Source organism: Betta splendens, chromosome 13, assembly GCF_900634795.4.
Source record: "Betta splendens chromosome 13, fBetSpl5.4, whole genome shotgun sequence".
Taxonomy (NCBI): Eukaryota; Metazoa; Chordata; class Actinopteri; order Anabantiformes; family Osphronemidae; genus Betta; species Betta splendens.
In genome coordinates this window covers 9,527,029-9,548,716 of record NC_040893.2, presented here as the reverse complement: position 1 = coordinate 9,548,716, position 21,688 = coordinate 9,527,029, and the positions used below count along the sequence as shown (strand labels likewise).

The 21,688-nt window shown below is 41.0% G+C and overlaps 1 protein-coding gene across 2 annotated transcripts; it reads left to right on the top strand.

Annotated features, from left to right (window-relative positions):
* The first annotated feature begins 37 nt into the window (after window positions 1-37).
* On the top strand, window positions 38-21,448 carry LOC114867918 (lissencephaly-1 homolog). Of its 2 annotated transcripts, none has more exons than XM_029171065.3 (11): window positions 38-222; window positions 4,676-4,984; window positions 9,704-9,788; window positions 11,922-11,996; window positions 12,215-12,421; window positions 13,886-14,054; window positions 15,485-15,587; window positions 15,708-15,936; window positions 16,818-16,919; window positions 17,044-17,200; window positions 17,916-21,448. In XM_029171065.3, the coding sequence occupies exons 2-11, from the start codon at window positions 4,953-4,955 to the stop codon at window positions 17,987-17,989; spliced, it is 1,233 nt and encodes a 410-aa protein (XP_029026898.1). In that variant the 5' UTR covers window positions 38-222; window positions 4,676-4,952; the 3' UTR covers window positions 17,990-21,448. The 2 variants fall into 2 exon arrangements, with proteins under 2 accessions (XP_029026898.1, XP_029026899.1); XM_029171066.3 differs by lacking the exon at window positions 38-222 and adding an exon at window positions 351-370.
* The last annotated feature ends 240 nt before the right edge of the window (window positions 21,449-21,688 follow it).

Sequence of the window (21,688 nt, the reverse complement as noted above, 5' to 3'; positions counted from 1 at the left end):
GGGCGTACACGCTCCCGTCATATCGCGAACGCGAGCTTCGTGCGCGTTCACAAGCGAAGGCGAATGCGGTACGGAAAAACAAGCGAGCGGCGGCGGAGCGACAGAACGGGCACAGTTTACCTCCACATCACAAGATCGGAGTTTGGAGCGGAAATTTCACGCCCTTTCGGGTCGTGTTAGCATCGGAGACGACTGAGGCTATTCACGAGCAGGAACAATAGGGTAAGTTCAAGTAAGCTTATCATGCGATGCCGGTCAGTGTCGAAGGAATCGGGCGTTAGGTGGAGAAAATGACGATGTGGCTGTAATTTGTGCACCTCCTTTTTTATGTCTCAAAATGGCGGACAGGCCGCTTGGATCGGAGCAGCAGGTAGCTTGACAGCGGAGTTTATCCCGGTGTCCAGACACACAGTCGTGTGGGTTTACGTTAATTTAGGTCGGTTGGTGTTCTATATCGCCACATTAGCGAGAAACGTTCGAGGTTGAAATGTCACAGCAAGGCGGCGTCTCCGTATCGGGGAGAAGAGTTAACGTAGGAGCGAACTTTCTCACTGCATCGTCGGGGAGCTAACTTGGCTAACGGCAACTTTAGCTAATATAAGCTAACGACATTGCTGGGCTACCTGCTGTCAGGTTGACCATCGCTAGCGTCCGCGTCGGCGCGTTGCGTATAAAAAACGACCAGCGTCAAACGCAGTCGCATGTGGGGTCCGTTCCAAGTTCCTAATAGCCAGTAATTAGCGGAGTTCGTAGCAGCGCTGGTGCATGTCTGCCAGCTCTACAGCAACCGAACCTTAAAGCCGGGTTAGAGGACGGTACAGCTGGCATCTATTCATCTGGATTTAAACATTTTACAGCTCCTTATCCTCGATCAGCTTCGGAATAGTGTTCTGTTAATCGGTGCAATCTCTGCAGCCTCGCATCACGGCTGTGTCCAGTGTTTGTGTGCAGGGCGTGTGGGAACGTTCGCCATGCGTTGCTTTGAGTATTTGTTGTGCAGATTCAAAAGGCACCTAAACACCTGTGTTGCGGTTTTCTCTCGTATTTCACTTACGGCTGTTGCTGCCTTGCTCGGCGGAATCTCCCCGTTTTGTGCGGTTTTGCTGGGACTGTGTTGGAATCAGGGTGGAGTACACACAGTTTGCGTCTTCCAAGAGTGTGTTGTTTTCTGTGGGCATATTTTCTCCGTCGTCGTGTGGCTGAATGATTGAGTGATGTGAGTCAGAAATTAGGGCTTATAGTGACATGAAATAAAGATAGTTACTGTGGCGCCTGAATGCTCAGTCAAGAGTCTTCCTCGTAATGTTGGAAATTGTATGATATCGAATGCAAATCATTGGTTAAAGCGAGTTTGTTTACTTATGACTGCTGTCTGTTTAAGTGAAGGTTTTTCTTATTAGGTTGGTTTTTAAGAGCAGTCTGATCCCAGTTTAACTTGTATATCCTTTAATCAATAGTTAATTGTTAATAGGTTAAAAGCTTGCTATATTCTGAATTCATTCTGTAACACCATTGATGGTATTGTGCTTTTTAGACATGTCAATGCATACTTAATCAGTCAAAGTACAGTTCTTCGTACATGAAACATTATCAAGTGGTTTGTTGTTTCTTTTAGATTACTAGGAAACAGGAGATAATGTTTTCCTTGAACGTGTTCTTAGCCGGTCCTGAGTTTTGTCACAGGTTGGTTTGAATAAGTGCGTCCAGGCTCTATTCTATGCCGTCAGCAATGGGAAACACAGTAGCACCAATTGTACATCAGAGTATTAGGGAACATAAACAGCTGTGAGCATTGTGTTGGTTCATCAACATTAGGAAAGCAATGTGTAATCATAAATCCTGCATGGTTTTTATCTGTACAGTATGTTTAATTCTGTTGAGTGGCTGAATCTTTATCGTTTGTCTGCAGATAATGATTGGGGTGTGAGAGACTGTTTTTTTTTATTATTGAGATTGTGGCAGACTGAATGATAGATACCTGTATTCCCTAAGATTAAAGTAGCTGAGGTTGACCCTTGTGACATCTTTGACACCATCTGGCTGTTGGGTCATTACTGACCTGCTGCCAGCAGCAACACCCTGTTTAACGTAGAAGTGACAGCTCTGACACATTGTTAGAAGAAATACCCATTGAATATATGAGTGAACGTCTGACAATATGAACGCTGCTGTCAGCACACTCCTGAGGCTGTTGAATTTATTGTTAGCAGCAAGTTAATGTTTATTTGAACATGTTTCCATTTTGTCAATGTCAGCAGCGGTCTAAATGTAGAGCTAAATAATTTGAACGCGTAACTTGTTGACAGGAATTGCTAGAGGGAGGGAAAGTTTTGCAAGAGCTCAACAAAACATCTACAGGTGCCAAGTATAGCTTGGCTTGGACTGTTATTAAGGAATGGTTGAGGGTGAATTAATTATTTTGGTTAGTCCCTATTGTTTTTGAGGGTTGGCTAACGAATGTGTTCATACAACTGAGACTTTCATGCTGTTCGCATGTTTCTGTTGCATTTTGCTTGGTACAAGCAAATAAAAGGTGTATTTAGTGTAAACGTTTGTAATATTTACGTTTTCATGGTCTGGGTGGTGCTGCTGCTGTATTGATTTTATGTAATCGGTAGCACTAAAGATACTTATCAACCCTCATATGTAACTTTGGTCAGGCGTAACTCCTGCAAAGTGAAAGCTGAGGCTAACGTTAACTCAGGTTTATCATCAACTAGTGATTAAACTACCAGGAGGATTTTTGTATCTGTCCTTTGTTATCAAGAACAAACACACACAGGAACTTGGAGATGATTTACAGCCCTGTTTGTTGGGGGAAGTTGTCCCAGGATAAATTGCCTCTATAATTTTAAAACGTCTAGATATTTTTATATAGCCATTTTTGCTTAGTTAAGCAGATTTATGAGAACAGTTGATTAGCCATTGTACTTTGGTATTGTGTTTTACCAACAAGCAAATGGTTTTAACTCTTAATTGAAAATCGCATCCAACAGTATAGCTCCAAAAACAGTCTTTCACTTTAACAAATCCATTATTGTACACTTCCTGCTGCTACACAAAGACAAGACAATCAATAGGAGGAAGGCACATTCACATTAACAGTCACTGTTGAGATTTATAGATGCACCACGGCTGTAGCCCATTCCTCCTCTATAAATGCACAACCACAGTTTGTGCTGAGCCAATTATCCTGATTATGTGATGCACACATTTTGTTCAAGACTGAAGCTTTAAATGAGATTTGCAGGGAGGGGAGTCTGACACACTAATGTGTACACTCTGAGATGACAGCTGCCAGCAGCACAGAGGACAATATCAGTATATATGGGATGACCTAATTTCACTGTAGCAGTAATAGAAGGCACGTGCGTTGTAATATAAAACGTGTATGTGTAGGTTTAGAAGGAGGAGTCATCCTTAGCTTCACGACCTTCATCTGAACTGTGTTGTGGCACGACAGGTACCGTGAACCTTGGGTTTTTGGACAGCAGCCACGTTCTCCCTGTGCACTGCAATCCACACACAGAGTACGTGGACTGTTGTTAGGTGGTGACATCAGGGTCCATAGGTTGGCTGTTGGGCACATTGTGTTGCTTTCTAATTAACACTTTTCTTCAGTGTCCGCAGGTTTCCATGATAAATTTAGCATCAAGAACTCTGTACCTTGTCAGTTGTTACGTCTGCAGCCTGCATGATTTGGCCTCCTGTGTTGTTGGGCTCCTTTTGTACAGAAAGCTCCCTTTTAAGTATTGTCACTCCTGTATCATCAGCTGAATTACAATAATAGGTTTAAAAGGTTTTGGAATTTTCCTCCATCACAGCTTCCTGGGATGTTTCCAGCTATCGTGTCTACTCTAGACTCCTGAGTGTTTCCTTTGCAACCCTTCCTTGTCTTATTTGTGCAGAAATATAGCACGCATATCTCCTGTGGACGCCCTGTGTCCGATTGTCCAAGCTTTGTACTTTTGTCATATTGCATGTCTGCAGAAGGGTTTAAATTGGCTTTGTTTGTATCTTTGTGTACTGGTCTGGCAGAGATTTAGTCAGCCTGGTCCCAGTAGACTAAGAGGCTTATTGTCACCCACAGTTAGCATTCAGTGGGTATCTGCTTTGGTGTAGTGATTTTCAAAGACTACGTTGCAGACTGAAAATCGTCATACCCACAGTTGAACATTTATTGTCCATTGCATTTTCGAATACATTTACACAACACCACTAACAATTTTTGCTGACAGAACCAAAATGACTTCATCATGTGGTCAGCTTGGCAAGCCTGCTCTTGAGTAGGGATCATACTAAGGTGATGGGGTCAGAGCATGACAGGCACAGCCATTACTTAAGCCTGTGTCCTGTGCCTTGTCTTTCTTCTTTGTTGGCAACCTAGGAGGAGAAGTCTGTTGCTTAGAGAATGTGGGTCAGCTGTTGTTTGTACACAGTAATTTTCAAGAACAGACAGAGCGCGCCAACCAGACAGAAGGGTTAGATTATGAATGAAGATAGCTTTTTTATGGAAAGGAGGTGGTGTTTTCACCTTTCTTATACATGTTGGGAGATTTGTTTGTCAGCCATTTTATTTTTGTATAAACCGTTGTTTTTTTAGTCTATAAACATTTTCATCCCCATGTTGTCTGTCACTTATACCTAATGGTGGCTTTTCCTTTCTTTTCTACAGATGCAGTGTAGACTTAGCTGGTGACTGGTCTGCAGGCTCTCCTCTTTGCTTGTCCCTGGAGTCAACCAGCTTGGGGGAGCAGATTCCTGCGTTCCCCTCCTTTAGTCTTCGTCTTGACGGAACTGAACGCCCACCATTGGAATACTCAGCTTGTGTTCACCTGTGTTGCTTGGATCAGCACAGCTCATCTCCTGACTGAGGAGAGCACAGCAGCTGCACAAGATTCACCTTCCACTGACTGATCCCTCCCAGTCCCACCCACGCTGCTCCCTCCACCATGGTGCTGTCACAACGGCAACGAGATGAACTGTAAGTAGCCAGCACACTGTTCACAACGTGACCCTGATGTAATTATGTGCACTCACCCAGTCGGTGTGTTGCATGCATGTGATGCAACACACAGATACATGTTTGAGTTTTACCTTCACTTTTATGTATTTACACAGTGACACCTGCTGCACTGACCAGTACAGCGACATTCTTCCTGATGCATATGTTCCTAAGCAACTTTGAAGGGAAAGAACATGGTTAGATTACAGCAGCACAGCATCAGAAGTGCCTGCTTTAGAATAAAAGAGCTTAAGTTCTGTAGAGTGATCACACAAGCAAACCGTAAATTCAAAGTGTCTGAAATCTTTCACTATGCCATCTGATACAAAGCCAAATGTCGACAACAACTATCTGCAAATGTTCTGTGTTGTATAGCTAAAGCAAGTGGAAAAGGTGAAAGCAGCTGATTATTATGGTGAAAACTGTGATTTGGCATTGCTTAGTCTGTGTGCTTTATAATTAACCCCCGAGGCAAGAGATAAGAAAGCTAAGACTGTTCAATGTGAGATACAAGGTCATGAGAAGGCGATGAGATGATCTTGCTCAGCTGTGCTCCTTAGGAATTTCACTTTGCCTGAGGATGTGACAAAAAGGTTATAATGGATATACTTACTTCTACCTTTAAATGAGATAATCATGTTTCTCATTGTGTCCCCGTCTTGCTCTCTCATTAAGAAACGCATCAGCATTCATGTTACAAAGCTCTTAACATTCCTGCCAATGAATCTATGTTTTCAGATGGGTACTGTGGGAAGGGACTGTTGGTATGGAGAGGTCCGTTGGAATGCCAATCTTTTGCATGCTTTGCTATTCAAACGAAGCTGCCTCTACTCTGTCGCTGAAGACTCTTGCCCCATAAGAAAACTGGTGTTGGACCTCTTAAGCCACATTCCAACCACTTGGAATGTCACTTGACTTAGTTGATGCTCTTATCGGCTGTAAAATGATCCTAAGGTCCTGTTTTTTTTCTTTGATGAAGGCAAAATTCCAGGGGTTAAGTGAAACATTGACTAATAGACTGTTCCTTCAGAAATGTTATATTTAACGATGCATCTGTCGGAAGTGATCGAGCACAAAGGGAAGTAGAAAATATATATACACCTAGTATCACAATACACCAACATTTTAGATGAAAGCTGTCCTGAACCTTGACTTATAAAATTTTGGACAAAAGAAAAGCGTATTTATTCTTTTATTAGCTTTTGAGTGGATAAACATTTAATAAAAATAAAAATATTTTTGACCTTTTAAACTATTGCTGTTTTGTTAACACCATAGTCAGATGCTGTTATTGCGCAGCATCTTCAGACACTGTAGCCAGTGAAAAGCATGTTTGTGTTTCCTTCCAGGGTCAGCGGACCTGTCCCTGCTGGCGTGTAGTAAAAATAGATATAGAACATAAACTATCAGCTCCCCTGAAAGACCTGGAGGCGCCAGTTTACAGATGGAGCCTTTGCTTTTGTGCTTTCTCTCTGCTTTACAAAGAGAACCCCCTCAGTCTCATCTAAGGCTACAAAATGGTTCATGTGATTTTTGGTTGTTTTTCTGTTGTCTCTTGGCTGTGAATGTGATTACATAACCGATTAATGGACCAGGACACTGCCACTTAAAAGACTTAAACCAGGCTCAATGAACAGACTACAGTATAAAGGCATTACAGAAATGCAACTAGGCTAAATTGGCTAGATCTGTACCTCCTGTTCCTTTTTTTAGCTTTACAATTCATTAAATAAATTTAAACACTTCACTTTACTTCCCCTTTCTTGATGGGAAGACTCTCACATCTGGGCTGCTTCTGTCCTCGTTATCCTCTGTTTATCCAAGCCTGAAGGATACCCAACCTCACGAGATTTCATAAAGTACACTCATAAAAGCTCTGCCATAAGCTCAGTCAACAAAGGTCCATCATCACCATGTCCACGCTACACACCCATTACTGAAAACATGGGACTTCTTTGTTTAGGTATGTTGACCAGACATCTGGTTTTTCAGACTCTTACTGCTTTTGATGTGAGGCTGTACACATGCACAGTGTTCATAATGTTGAATTGTTACTTGCAGATTAAATCTGCAACACTGGACTTCTTTGCATTGTAACTGTATTATGATAATTACCCTTCCATGAGGCATTTTGCTGATATCTTACTGTAATGCTATAGTGGAGTGTTTTAATTTGTTAGATTTGTCACATTTTTGTGAAATTTTGACCAGAGAATAGTGATAAATGTCAGCAGGGAGTGGTTCTGTGAGTAACTGTCGGGATGAGCAACAGTTATATGAAATGTGTGGTCATAGTGCAGGAACTGGGAGAAGTGACGTCAGTGGCAGACATGCTGGATGTCTGACTCACCACCTTTCTCTCCCTGGTCTCATCCGGGGTTCTGTGTTTCACCCCATTAAGGGTTTATAGTACATGAGAGCAGCATGGCAACTTCGGTAATGATTAGACCAATGTGGGGCTCACATGCTGATATTTGTAAGACAGATCATTTGCTGTGTTTTTGCTGTGTTGGTTTAATGGAGAGAATCCAGATTTTATTGAGGCAGACAAAATGTTTTGTGCTATACGGGCTCTCAGGCTTTGTTTTTCTCTTTTTCTCCCGTTTTTTAATGCATCCTCTCTGTTCATGTAGTGGCCCTGCCCTATTTTCCCTATCTCACCATCACATCATCTAGCTGTGGGCTGCCAGTATCCATGGAGACCCGCCTTGTCTCTCCTTTTGTTGACGTAGGAGAGCATCCCCTTCCTTTCTAGTCTTCTTTCTTTATACCTCACTGTGTCTGGGGACTTTACAAGTTACAGAAACCATTTGACAGTGTATGTGGCACATCTAGGGTGAAGTGGGGGGTCAAGGTAGTAGTGACGCCTCTGTGTTCTTGTCTGCTCTTATTAAAGATGTTTATTGACAATATCCACAATATTACTGCTTGAACATAAATAGTATCAATGATTTTTGTCTGGTTATTATTTATTAATCAACCTACATTACATACTATTGCAATATCATACATAACCTCCTGAAACACATAAAATCTTAATGTGTGTTTTGCTATTACAGTAAACTTTCTAAGACATGCTAGCACACCACGGGATTCCTGCAAGTTAAGTATACTTGTGGCAGGCAGACGGTGAGAGAAGTCGATAACCTCCTCCTACCCTTGAGCTGTTCCTGTTGTCACGGGATTCAGGTGGGCCGAGGGATACGGGGGTTTGAGTGCTCACCACCGGCCGAGAGGGCACAGGGAGCACAGGCTGGGCTGACAGATTGTTGCCCCCCACCCCATTCTTATTGGCACCTTAAAGTATTGCTGCCTGACAGCTTGTATGGCTTCTCCTGGCGTTAATTGTGATGTTTGTTCTGCACAAACACAGAAGGGCAATGGAATTAAGGAAATGTTTAATTCAAGACTGTTTTTGAGTTCAGTGTAGTTGTTTCTTTGCTAATGATCTTATTGAAGTTTTTTGGTTTTAAAGCAATGCATTTACAATGCTTTTTTTTATTTGATTTTTGAGTCTGAAGCGGTATAGGTGATGCATTTCCACATATTGGAAATATTGGAAAACTAGTGGGGGACATAGCAACAAGGCAAAGCCTAGATTTGATCATCAAGATTTTTTTCTTGATGATCAGTTAAAATAGGCCAGTCAAGTCACTGGTTTTACAAGCAACTCTTATGATCTGAAGGCTGGGGGATTTTTTTTTTTTTTTTTTTTTTTTTTTTTAGGTAAAAAAAAAAAGTTTCAGTTCATCTCTTCTGTAAAGAAATATGTAAAGTCATTTTTACTTATTATTGTATATTATTAAATTTTAACAACCAAAATAAATAATCCCCTTTTCTGCACTATCATGACCATCTAATTAAATGCCTCTCTATGGAGACCAACAAAATTAATCTTTTAATTCAGATGTAACTGCTGTTAAGGCATGAAGCTGGTGTGTGCGTGTGTGTCTTTACATTTCTAAACTGTTTTTTAATAGAAATCAGAAAAGATGGCGGTGGTACCCTGTTACCTTGTTTTTGGTTTTGTCAGTTTAATCACTAGTTTCTTCCATGTGGACTCCTACCCCATATTGCAAATCACCACTAGCGTCTCACTTTTTTTTCCTCAAGGTCTCTTGCCTTGGACTGTCGGCTGGTGTTTTTCTGCAGGCTTATGTCTGAAAATGGGATGAACTGAACTAAAAAATATCAGTAGCCAGGAGCGTATTAACTTCAGGGATTATACTTCTCGTGAATTGTCTGTCTTTCACTGTATATGTGCAGTCTAAGAGATAGTGGGATGCACACTGACTCTAGTTTTCTCCATATCTACACAATGGGGAGTCATCCCTTCCTATTATTTGCCCACAGCAACAAGAGCTCATTATAGGAGCCAGACAGATGTGCTCTCAATTTGTGCCAAATGGGAAGGGGCGGCTGTGTGTATGTCTGTATGTCTCTTTGCATTGTTACTGGTGGAGCTATTGACTTCATGCATGCAAAACATTTTTCCTGTATATCTATCAGAAACCATAGAAAAGTCAGAATGTGTTGGATGAGTAAAATTTCAATCTGCATTTTACATACTGCCTGAACGTAACCATTTATGGTCTTTGTTTTACAGTACTGAGTACAGCTCATTTATCCTGCCACTTTAAACACTATCTTGTCTGCTGATCAGGAGAACTAATTATGGGTCCTCTTTGTCTGTTTCAGAAATCGAGCGATAGCCGATTATCTACGTTCCAATGGATACGAAGAGGCATATTCCACTTTCAAGAAGGAGGCGGAATTAGATAATGTGAGTAAATTAATGCTGGACACACACACATCCGCACAACCAATCAGACCAATTTATACAAACAATATGTCTTGATTTCTCCTTTCTCATTTGAGTCAACATGTTCATGAGAGTGACTGGGAGCACCTGCACCCTATTATGGTGTTCTTTGGTAGATGCTTCTGCTAAATGATAATGGTGGGAAAAAATTCATTGATCCACCTTACCTTGATTCCTTTTTTTTTTTTTTTTTTATAAGATCTTACAGTTCTGTTTTTGGCTGAACATTTTGTTATGTATAGCCATATTAAATCTGTTGTGATCTTTGTATGTTTAGCATCCTTATTTTACTAAGCGAAAGTGATGAAAGCAATCCTATATGGCCTCTGCTTCTCTTCCACTACTGATGGCTATTACTTCATATATATATTGTACAAAGCCAGACACATTGTGGTTGCTGTTGATAGTCATATGTGTGATATTTGATTTGGGAGTGCTGTGCTCCTTGGTATCCTGTTAACTCCAGCCTGTCATTTTATTAGTGCTTCATCTCAATGTCTTTTACTCTTGGACTCTATGCTTTTCAGTTTTTCCCTCTGTAACACCTTTTTCTTTCGTGTGGCATTCACGTGACACCCCACCCCCTCTCCTCTCTTTATTTGCTCCTTCCAGACATTCTCTCTGTGTCAGCCTGGCAGAAGCAGGCTGAATAATAGATGAATGGCATGGAGGGATAGGTACACCCTGTTGGCTTTTAGTGCACCCTTACAGTAATGCACTGCCCAAAAAATTCAGGGTGGTTTGTTTGTGTAGCACCATAAATTATTATTACTAATTGGCTATTTTTATGGCTGTAGATTTTGGTGAGTGAATTAAATGTTCCTCTCTGTGGCTGTATCAGGGTGTAATAAGCTTTTTGTATAATCAATATTATATTATTTGTCTCTGTAGGAAAGTGCATGCCCACATGCACACATATGGAGATGTATATCGTCTAATGCCAACAGATTGGCATGCTGCAGTGAAGTCTGGCACTTGTTGTTTAACGTGTGTGTTTCTGTAATGGGTGTCTAGGCAGATGGCAGATTAGACGATGGCAGACTTGTCCAAACTGGGTCCCCTGCTCACTCGCTCTCCATTCGCTTTCTCCTTCTTTTCTCTTCGCTGTCCCAGCAGTTCATGTCTTTGTCTTTTTATACACTTAATGTTAAGATGGGAGATCGCCTCTTGTTACTGAGAAGTGCTAAAAATAGGAATCCGTGTTGCCTGCAGCCCTCCACACCTCTAGGGTTTGTGCTTTGTTTCTAGATGAAGTAGAGGAGCTAGCTGTGAAATTGGAGCACAGTGCTAATTTTCTCCCTCACTGACACTCAACTGTCTGTCAGTATGGGTTTTTAATGCTTTGATAGCTAATAACAGCCTGAAGGCATTTATATACTGTACACACAATGCCACCCAGAATGCTTTTATTTGGTGTTTTTTTGAATTTAAATGTAATATTTAACAGAGTACTTCATAATGTTAAGTCGTTTTATTATAGTATTGGCACATACTAGCCTCTAGACCTTCCTAAATAAAACCAACTTTTAGATAATTAAGATGGAGAAATTTTAACATAAGTAATCAATTAATGGTTTATTGTTATACATTTCTTTTATATGATAGATGTTGATCTAATGTTTGTTTTTCTTGCTTATCATAATTACATGATAAACAAAATAGTTATTTAATAGATTCATGATGGCAGCTGTAGCTTGAATTTAAAAGAGAATAGTTTGTGGCAATGAGGAGGATGCGCCACCACACAGTTTATTTTCTTTCTCAGCAATAAGAAACATAGTTATGTAAACGGTACTGTCCAGTTTGTGGTATTAGCCTTGAGGTGGATCAGGCTTCTGTGTGCCAAGACTGCCACAAGTTAACTTCCAGCCCTCCAGTACCAGGTGTGTGGCTGTGAACTGCCTAAGCCTTTCTTGTCTGCCGCAGATTAGCTTGTGTGAGGAGGATTAGGTGTGTGTGTGCGCGTGCACTGTACAGTAGGTTGTCTGTGTCTAGCAGTCGGTATTGGCCCTGTGAGGGGTGTGTAAATAATTCCTTGTTCTTTTTTTACTATAGCCAAAGACTCAGCATGCCCCCCTTTTCTTTTCTCCACAGAATGATGATTTGGATAAGAAGTACGCTGGCCTTTTGGAAAAGAAATGGACCTCAGTCATCAGATTACAAAAGAAGGTTTGTAGGCTTTTCCTCATCAAAGGATACTTGTTGGGATTGTAGTCTTGTGAATGGTTCGTGACATTAATGCTGAATCCACCATAACACTGAGAGGAAATTTGCCAGGGAAAACATCGACCCAATATCGATTTATTTTTCAACATAGTATCCATCAAAAATAAAAGCCTATGCATTAGTCAGTGTTACGATGCTTTACGTATTTGCACTCTGGGCAGGTGATGGAGCTTGAATCTAAACTGAATGAAGCTAAAGAGGAGATTACCCTGGGTGGGCCTGTCAGTCAGAAGCGTGACCCCAAAGAGTGGATCCCGCGTCCACCAGAAAGGTACGCGCTGAGTGGTCACCGCAGTCCAGTCACCCGCGTCATCTTCCACCCAGTCTTCAGTGTCATGGTCTCAGCTTCTGAAGATGCAACAATAAAGGTCAGCGCTGCTGGATTGTGAAAACTGTCATTTAATGTCAAATTTGCTGCAGGGTTTGCTTTGAAATGAGCATGTGGAAGTTATTTCATCTATTTATTGCATCTAAAATGTTTTTTTCCAAGCGTTATATGGCGTTCAGCTAATTTACTGAGCACAACTGAGGGCCTGCAGCAATATTAGGATGCAGTTCTTTGTTGTAAAGCAAGCACACTGCTGTACAGTCATCTCTCAGACAGTACTAGATTACAGTCTTTCGCTGTAATCTTATGCATCCTTAGATTCTTATATTAACCCCTCCCTTTTTTCTGGTGTATTTTTGCAGCCGTGTCTCCCTCCCTCACTTCATTGCACAATGCCAATACTCAGTTGAGCTATTTGTTCTGTATATTTTATTTACGAGACACATGTACATTTCCTCAGCTACACCCACACAGCAGGGATCCCTCCTACTGTTTTGGCATCTTCGTTTTTCTAATTCCACCCCTTCCACCCGTCCTCTCTCTGCAACCCCACCCTCTCTTATGCCTCATTTATCTTCCACTTAAAGAATCAGCAGCCACACCATGACTACCCACCATCCGAGCCCTCTATCACCCAGGAGGAGTCAAATCTAAAATTCCGTCCTTCTTTCCTGGCTCGTCTCCCCTAGTGTCCTAATTTCATCCTCCTGAACAGCTCTGTTAAATTTTTAACTAAGCATGTGGATCTTGTGCTCTAGACACTGAGGTGTTCCTTGGCTTTCTGTTTTAAGCCAATGTCATTTTTACACAGAAAATATATTTTTTTAATTCCGTAATGCAGCTTTTTATTTATTTCCCATAGACCAAACCTCTCATCCTATTAAATATTAATTAAATATTGTTTTTGTGGCATGTAGTTAATAAATACAGTGCAATTAAGCTTCTGCTACAGAATATTGATAAATTCTGTAAACACATTAGCTGTCTTGATCTTCTTTGGGATCAACACTGTTCATTTCAGACCTTGTGGCCATCTGCACTGTCTGTAGCTTCCTTTCTTGGTAGGCAGACAGACTAGGGGTGGGGGTCTCTTGTCATCCTTTGCCCAAAATCCCTCACCCCAAGAGAGGAACCAAGGAGGATTTAGCCCTTTGTGTCAAACCTTCTGTCTACTTGAAAGCCAAAGACGCAACAGCTTTCTCAGGCTGCTCACAACATATTCTGTCTTTACTTCAACTGGCACTGTCACGAATAACTGTCTTTGCTTCTTTCTGGCCTTGATATAACCGTAGCATCCTGCATCATGCAATTTTCTTTTGCAATTAGTAACTGTAATATACCATCGACTGTAATTCAAACACACTAAAGTCCTTCACAAGGTCTTGATTTTCAGCATGTGGGACTGAAATGTGACTTTTTCAGGGTGTTTTGGTTTCTGAAACTGGGGGTCACATTCATATGCAAGTTGTCCTAGTTTCCCTAATTTTATGCTTTTGTTTATCAGGTGTGGGACTATGAGACAGGAGATTTTGAACGCACACTGAAAGGCCACACAGATTCAGTGCAGGACATCTCATTTGACCAGACTGGCAAACTGCTTGCGTCCTGCTCTGCAGACATGACTATCAAGCTGTGGGATTTCCAGGGTTTTGAGTGCATCAGGACCATGCATGGTAAGAAGATCAAACTTTTTATTTCTGTACAAAATATGCATGGTGGTATTAACTGTATTTGTATTATCACTCTTTTGGGGGAATACAGCTGCTCCCATTTACTCTTATGGTTCATGCGTCACTGCTGTGTAAGTGTGAATGTCCATACACAAGGCTCAGGTGTTACAGATGCTGTTTGTTCTCATATTTGCTGCTGACGAGGTCCACAGCACAACCAGAGTCACAACCAGCTGAGAGAAATACAGTCTACCCCCCACCCCCCAATTTACTCCTACAGCCTGTCTGATCCAAATGTTTTTAAATGTGATAATATAGACTCATCCAACTGGTCTGAATGGCTTCTTTTCTCTTGTCTATAAATCTCTTGTGCAGTAGGTCTTGTCATCACTGAAGCATGTCGTAGCCATAGAGTCCCTCTTTTACTTCCTAATTGCCAAGGAAATTATGGCACCACAGCTTACATGTGCCCCCAGGCTCTACTGATTTTGACATCCATTTATTTCCCTTGTTAGATATAAGAAGACCCCCCACCAATCTGTCAGCAGCAGGCAAAAAAATATAACCTCTCAGCATTTCACGTGTAGTCCATCTTTTCATGGCTGTACTAGAACTGCCCATTAATGTCTGACTGTGGAGCAGATGTGACTAAATATCGCTGAATTAACAGTGCCTCGGAGACACAAATAGCTTTGGCATTTTTAAATTTAGGTTGGAGTTGTAGATACTGGATTTTTTTACAAGCTGCTGGCGCACTTCCTTAAACCGATTTGTTATACAGAAAAATGTTTCAATGCAGAGATCACAGTTATCACTGCGCTATTAACATGAGCCCACTGTCTTTATTTGTTCTGCACCATTTTCCCTCTCCTTTTTTACACCATCCATCCACTCTTCCCCTATTTATCCACTCCATCTTTTCCACACGAGTCCAACTGGTGAAGTAGATTAGTGCAGATTTGGACAGCAGGTTAATTATCCTCTTTAGCACTGGATAGCACTTTTCTGCGTCGCTGCCACCCTGTATGTGCAGACGCACACACACCCACTGTTGAGCTGGCCTTTTCGAGTATACTTACTGTTGTCTTCATCTCTTTAGCAGCTTAAATATGGCCCAGCATCTATGTAATTAGGTCTCTTATCCTCTGCGGAACAAAGTAAGCCCCTGAAAATTGGCTGCTTCACTTGTCATTTAATTGGCTAATTATGACCAAGCCCACCTTTTTTTTTCCCCCCAATTGTTTATGACCAACGATGTTGAAAAAAATCCTAATTGTTGGTGTATTCTGTTCCTCCGGATCCTCTGTTGGCATTATATAAATAGCAACATATTTTGCGCAAGATTTGTTTGTTGCATAAGGTTCCGTTAAAAGGCTTTATTATGGTTTCTGCCTCTGACTTTTTGTTGTTGGATTTCCTTTTGCTGTTTTTAGGACATGACCACAATGTTTCATCTGTAGCCATCATGCCAAACGGAGATCACATTGTGTCTGCCTCAAGGGACAAAACCATAAAAATGTGGGAGGTGGCAACTGGGTACGAACAATCGAAAAGCAACCATAAACGATTTAAAAATATTTTTGTAATAGATATATTGTGATTATAACCCTGCATTTCGTCTGGCAACTCTAACTCTACTGCTTTTTTGTCTACTAGCTACTGTGTAAAGACCTTCACAGGCCACAGGGAATGGGTTCGTATGGTGCGACCAAACCAAGATGGCACACTGATTGCCAGCTGCTCCAATGACCAGACAGTTCGTGTATGGGTTGTGGCCTCCAAAGAGTGCAAGGCTGAGCTGAGGGAACATGAACATGTAGTGGAGTGCATCTCCTGGGCACCAGAGAGCGCACACCCCACAATCCTTGATGCCACAGGCTCAGAGGTAAAGTGTTTATTTTATTTTTACAGTGATCTGTATTTATGGTTATTTACCTTGGTTTAAAAGTTAAATAAGTAACAACACTTTTATCCCAGTTTGATTTAAGTCCCGGTGCTTAAATTGGGCCCCAATATAATAAAGTGAAAGAGCCTCTTAATTGCATATCATATCAGGGGGTCTCGAAAGTCCCTGCTCAGACTGACAACCATGTGAACAGACCAGCTAATACCGACTGTGCATGAAAAGGCACACTATCTGTTTGACCTGGAGCCCAAACACCCTCCTCATGCCTTGTGATCTCAAGTGTGTCCAATTTGCAGTCTTGTCAGATTGAAACAAAATGTTCCCTCAAAGCAGTTTGTCCCAGTCTAATGTGCAATTTAAAAAAAACACTGCGTTAATGGCAGAGATTTTATTGTGCTTTTCATAACTAAAGTGACTAAGGTAAATGAACTAATAGACCTGACATCAGAGGAAAATTATTGATTGTGATTGACATGTGCTCTAGAGTCTTAAAACAGGCTGCCAGTGCCTGACAACAACCTTTACTTACCGCTGATCTTTGTAAAGCTCTGGTTCAGTGATTGATTTCATCTTACTTGACAGTCAAATAATGACCCTGATGCAGTTTGAACTATTAGGCAGATAATAACTGTTGGCTCAATAAAGAATAGCTGGTTAACATCTTTGTTACTGTAACATCACCATTACTACTCTTTGGGTATGGATTCTTTAGCCAATTATAAACATTTTTGTAAAATCCCAAGTTAATTTTGTTTTAGGTAATTGTCATCCTCACAGATGGGAATGTAGTATTTTTAAATTAGGCTCAGTCTATATTATTTGCTGTATTGATGTTTATGATTTGCATTTGTGGCTGACAGACCAAGAAAAGCGGTAAGCCAGGTCCTTTCCTGCTGTCTGGCTCCAGAGACAAAACCATCAAGATGTGGGATGTTAGCATTGGCATGTGCCTTATGACACTGGTGAGGACCATTGCAGAATAATGACCTTTTATTTACACTTCTTTATACTCAGTTATAGCAATTAACGTTTTTGGACCCGAGGTTTGAATGGGTGTCAGCACCAACATTTTCTGCCCGTTCATAGGTCGGCCATGACAACTGGGTGCGTGGGATCCTCTTCCACCCTGGAGGCAAGTTTATTGTGTCCTGTGCAGATGACAAGACCTTAAGGATCTGGGACTACAAGAACAAGCGCTGCATGAAAACCCTTGGTGCCCATGAACACTTTGTTACCTCTCTGGGTAAGCAGTTCTAAAACCTTTAGATCCGGAATCCTCTTTGTATTACCCTCATGGGATAGTGATGCCAGACCCACAGATATCTGCTTTAGAGAACGGTTGAGTAATTGTAAATAAGCATCTCCCCTGGCAGTGTGCTGAATATCCTCAGGGTTGCTGGCAGCTGGGGTTTAGGAGTTAGGCGAGTGCTCCAGCCCCTTTCCACCTCTCCCTTTCTTGTATCTGTAGCTTTTGGCAGATCAAGGCTCTAGAACTCTCTTGAGGAGCTCTTCTGCCAACTATTCTTTCTCGGAAAAAGCCATTCGAAACCCAGTCTTTAAATCCTGCTTCATCCAAACAGGATATCGCTGTAAGCTATTGAAGAAAGAGTCTAGATTGGTGGAAAACACAAAGCACCTTTTTGTTGTTACAGAAAAAATGTTCTTTTCCCCGAATTTAAAAAAAATATTGTCATTGTTTTTATGTATGCTACAGTTCTATAAACTCTTCACAATGATAGGAGAGATGAGCACATTTTATTCTTGGTTCTTAGCCAGTGAATCTTTGAAATCCCTATGATGCAAGTATAGAGAGGGAGGTTTCCCAATCAAGACTCACCAATGTAGATGGTAGCCACAAACATGATAAATGCTAAGATATTTGTGAATTGATTACCTAGACCTTGTCTTTAATTGTCTGTAATACTCTATAAAAAATGTGATATTTGTCCTCTTTACAGATTTCCACAAGGCTGCTCCCTATGTGGTCACTGGGAGCGTAGATCAAACATTAAAAGTGTGGGAGTGCCGCTGATCTGGACCTAGGAGAACAGAACCAACACCTAATTATCCAGGCGCTCTTCTGGATCCCACCTTCCCTTCTGCCACCTAACCTCCTTTTTCATCTCACCTCTCCCCTCCACCCCTCTAATCTAACCTAAGCCCCCCATCTTCATCTCCTATGGCTGCACTTACAACTGTTGCGCTCTCTGGTCCAATAACTTTTGTCATTCTGTGTAAATTATTCCTGGATGTAGATCGAGCTATTAAATGTTACACAAAAAAGTATTCTTGCATGGTAATCCAAAATTGTATACTGTAAATTTACATAACGTTGTCTAGAAGTACCATAGGTTTAACACAGGGCTGGCCGTCACGCAGCCTTATCGACCAACTGAAGGCAAATGTTTTTGACTGGGTGTAAAATGTAGGGCACTAAAAACCGATAATTTAAGAAATGACAGTGTCTTTATGTGTAAGATTTATTTTTGTCTATTTTTTTATTTAGGATTTTTTTTCTGTTATTTCTCTCCTTCACTGTCGTAGTCTGTTGGTGCCTAGCTTGGTGAAATTTTCAAGAGATAAGGCAGGAAAAGCATATGAGATGGGATACGATTGTCTGTGGGGCTTTGTTATTGAAATAATCTGTAGCTTTATAACATCACTTCAAGTGTGCATACCGTTTCTCTTCATGTGGATCTAGGTAATATTTTAATGGCTGTATATACGAATGTTTCAAACTGTTGTCCTTGGACCCCAGGGGCTTTAAAACAGCTTTGTACTCTTGTCATGGTGGCACATGAACCACTGCTAGGCTTTAGATAAATTATCCCATTTATTAAATCTGCAGCAAAGTATGAAATGGTGAAATTTTACTTTTCAGAAGGAACATGATGAATCAAACAAGTTTGTTTGGCTTTTACAGTGTGTGTGAACGCCCTGGGTTGCAGCAGTACCTGAGCAGAGTTTAGGGATTACATGCTTAATCTCTAGCTCTTGATAAAGACCTTGGGTCAGTCTCACTTTACAAGTCAATTTCCTGTGACCTTGCATGTCAGACATATGTCAAACTGATCCCTCTGTCTACTTGTAGTCCCCTGACCACAAGTCAGAAGTTGCTCAGTTGTCCCATGGTGCCTCTGAAGGCTACAAACACAAGCCTTGTGTAAAATAAGTGTGTCAAACAGAAAACAAAGGCATGACAAGGAGTCAAAGTGGGCCCTTCTGGGTTTCCTGTCTGGGATGTGCAAAGATCGCTACTTTCTGAGGGGTGAAATATATGTTCTGCGTAATAAAAGAACTTTTCTGTGAAAATAATGTAAATTTAGCTTGTTAGTAGAAGATTTGGCAGTTTTGTATTAGCACGCTAAAGTCAGAACTGGATGGGAATATAGTACTAATGAGGAAATGCTAGCAGCAGACATGTAAAGTGATTAAAGATGCTGTTTGGTCTGTAGAGGGTGTATTGCAAAGGGTTGGTCATCATTATGAACTGTCCTGTGAAAGAGGCAGTGCGTCTCCTGGATAAGCTGTGGAAGGGAGAGCTAATGCCTGCGTAAGAACCATGTCTACGAACCTCACAGACCACCTCACGCATGCAAACATCTTCTGAGTGGCTTTTCCCAAATGTTCAGCTTTTGATCCTTGTGGGGCTGTAACTGCTAAACAGGAAGATTTTTGTAAAGACTGGAAAATAACTGTAAACCAGCCCACACTGCAGAAACAGCCATTCCACTCTCCTTGGAGGACAAATAAAAGAAACACCTTGCCTCTAACTGAAGCAGGCAAGGTGATTCGTTAATCTTGCACATCCCTGTTTTCACGGAGTCTTTGGTCATTTTAATGATGATTAAAGAAAACGTTGAACTTTAATGATGTTACTAAATGCATAACCTTACGTTCTGATTAGCCTTTTCATTCCAATGCAGTTCTTGGCTAATAAAGAATTACACTGCTTAACTCATCTTATCCTAGCTTCTTTGCCGAGTTTCTCTTCCTGTGTGTACTGGATGTGGTGATCTGCTGCTCAAGCTCCTGCTAGTGGCATCTGTGAGCCTATCTGTGACCTGTTGATGTAGCACTGCTGCATGTAAGCCTGCACCAGATGCAGAGCTGTCAGAACAATAAGTCACTGGGCTCTTTTTGCAAGGGACTCATTAATTGGTATCAAATAGGAATGAGAGAAACTCTTTGCACATCTGAAGCTGTTTGACATTGTGGGAAATAAGGATTATTTGCTTTCTTGCTCAGAGTTGAATTTTAATGTTTATACCACTCCCCTATTATTATTATTATTATTATTACTGTATTTGATGATACACATTTTAAAGATGCAAAGCGCTTGAACTGAAATAGTGGAATCCAAGTAAAACAACTCAGATGGTGAATAATGTGTTGGCCTATGTCACACTAGCTGTTATTACTGGTGTTTTCCCTGTTGTCTAGCAACAGCTCTCCTTGACTGCTGCATCCAGCTACACATAATTATACAATAAAAAATAGGTATAACAATAATATCATCTAGTTGATGGCAAGAAAGTGAAAAATATTTCCCAAATGTCTAACTAGAAGAAAAATGAACTGTTCCTGTCACATGACTGTCTCCTTGGTTCAGACAGCTCTGTTCCCTGGTTGTAGAATGGCTGATGTTGTGTGTGTGTGATGCTATTCGGGGCAGGTTCACATCCTGCTTTTTCTGTAATTCAATGGGATTGTGGCAGACTAAGATCTCCCAAAGGAGAAGCTCTCTTTTCAGGGAATATTATATTGGTGTCTCTTTTTGGCGTGTTCCCCCCTACAAAGGTCTTTTTTTCTGTTTTCTCTGTCCTAAGACTTGGGTTGAGGAATCGGCTAATTTTGTAATACAATTTGGCATGGCTAATGAAGATGCCAATTTGTTAAATGTCTTAGCTAAAGCCAAAAATGGAGGATAACGTCAGTACAATCTGGTTTATCTTGAAACAAAAATGGCCTCCTTGATGGTCTAACACTGTGTGACCATCGTTTTGAGAAGGATGCTGTCTCCTCAGGTTCACGCTATGACATGCCAGACCATAAAATGTAAATGAAAAACTTGCCTTCCTTGGTTGTACTCAAGGAAGGCGGTTAAACCAAGGTCAGGACGATGTGTGTTCTGTTTTCTTTTGTAATAAAATGCTACAACACAGCTGGTGATGTTGTATTCAAGAAAAAAAAATCCCTTTTGCCATTAACAGGTCCAAAGCAATCCCTGTGCTGCTCTGGTCTGGTGTGTGAAGGGACTGACAGACAGACTTTGACCGTCTGTGGGTTGTTTCCTCCAGCCTTAGATCCACATGTCCTCTGTAACCTGCCTGTGAACCACATCTGAGGGCTTCAGACTGCACAACAAGCTCCCACAGGAGAGCTCATGATGTTTTCGCCACTATGGTCTTCACTCTTCACTCAGCAACTGTTAACAATATACCTGGATGTCATTATTGTTTGCAATATAATAAAAGAAGTAAAGTCAGCATCTATGTTGTCCTGTTTATTTGTTTGGAGTGTATCAACAGTTGCCTTGATGCACAAACATGACCTACAGTAAATTAAAAAAGAAATTGTACATTTGTGAGTTAAAGAACAGTGGCAGATTTCAGATATTTTCATCCTTACAGTCAAAATAAACCTTTATTTAACTTTTGTATAAATATAACTTAAAAATTTAATTCATTATATGCGATACAAATGCAGAAAAAGAACGTCTTTGAAACAT

What these genes read in the sequence shown, in the direction of transcription:
- LOC114867918 (XM_029171065.3), top strand. Translation starts at nt 4,953, where the DNA reads ATGGTGCTGTCACAACGGCAACGAGATGAACT. An exon ending in CTGAAGATGCAACAATAAAG is followed by an intron (nt 12,422 to 13,885) that starts GTCAGCGCTGCT and finishes TTTGTTTATCAG; the next exon opens with GTGTGGGACTATGAGACAGG. An exon ending in TTGATGCCACAGGCTCAGAG is followed by an intron (nt 15,937 to 16,817) that starts GTAAAGTGTTTA and finishes TGTGGCTGACAG; the next exon opens with ACCAAGAAAAGCGGTAAGCC.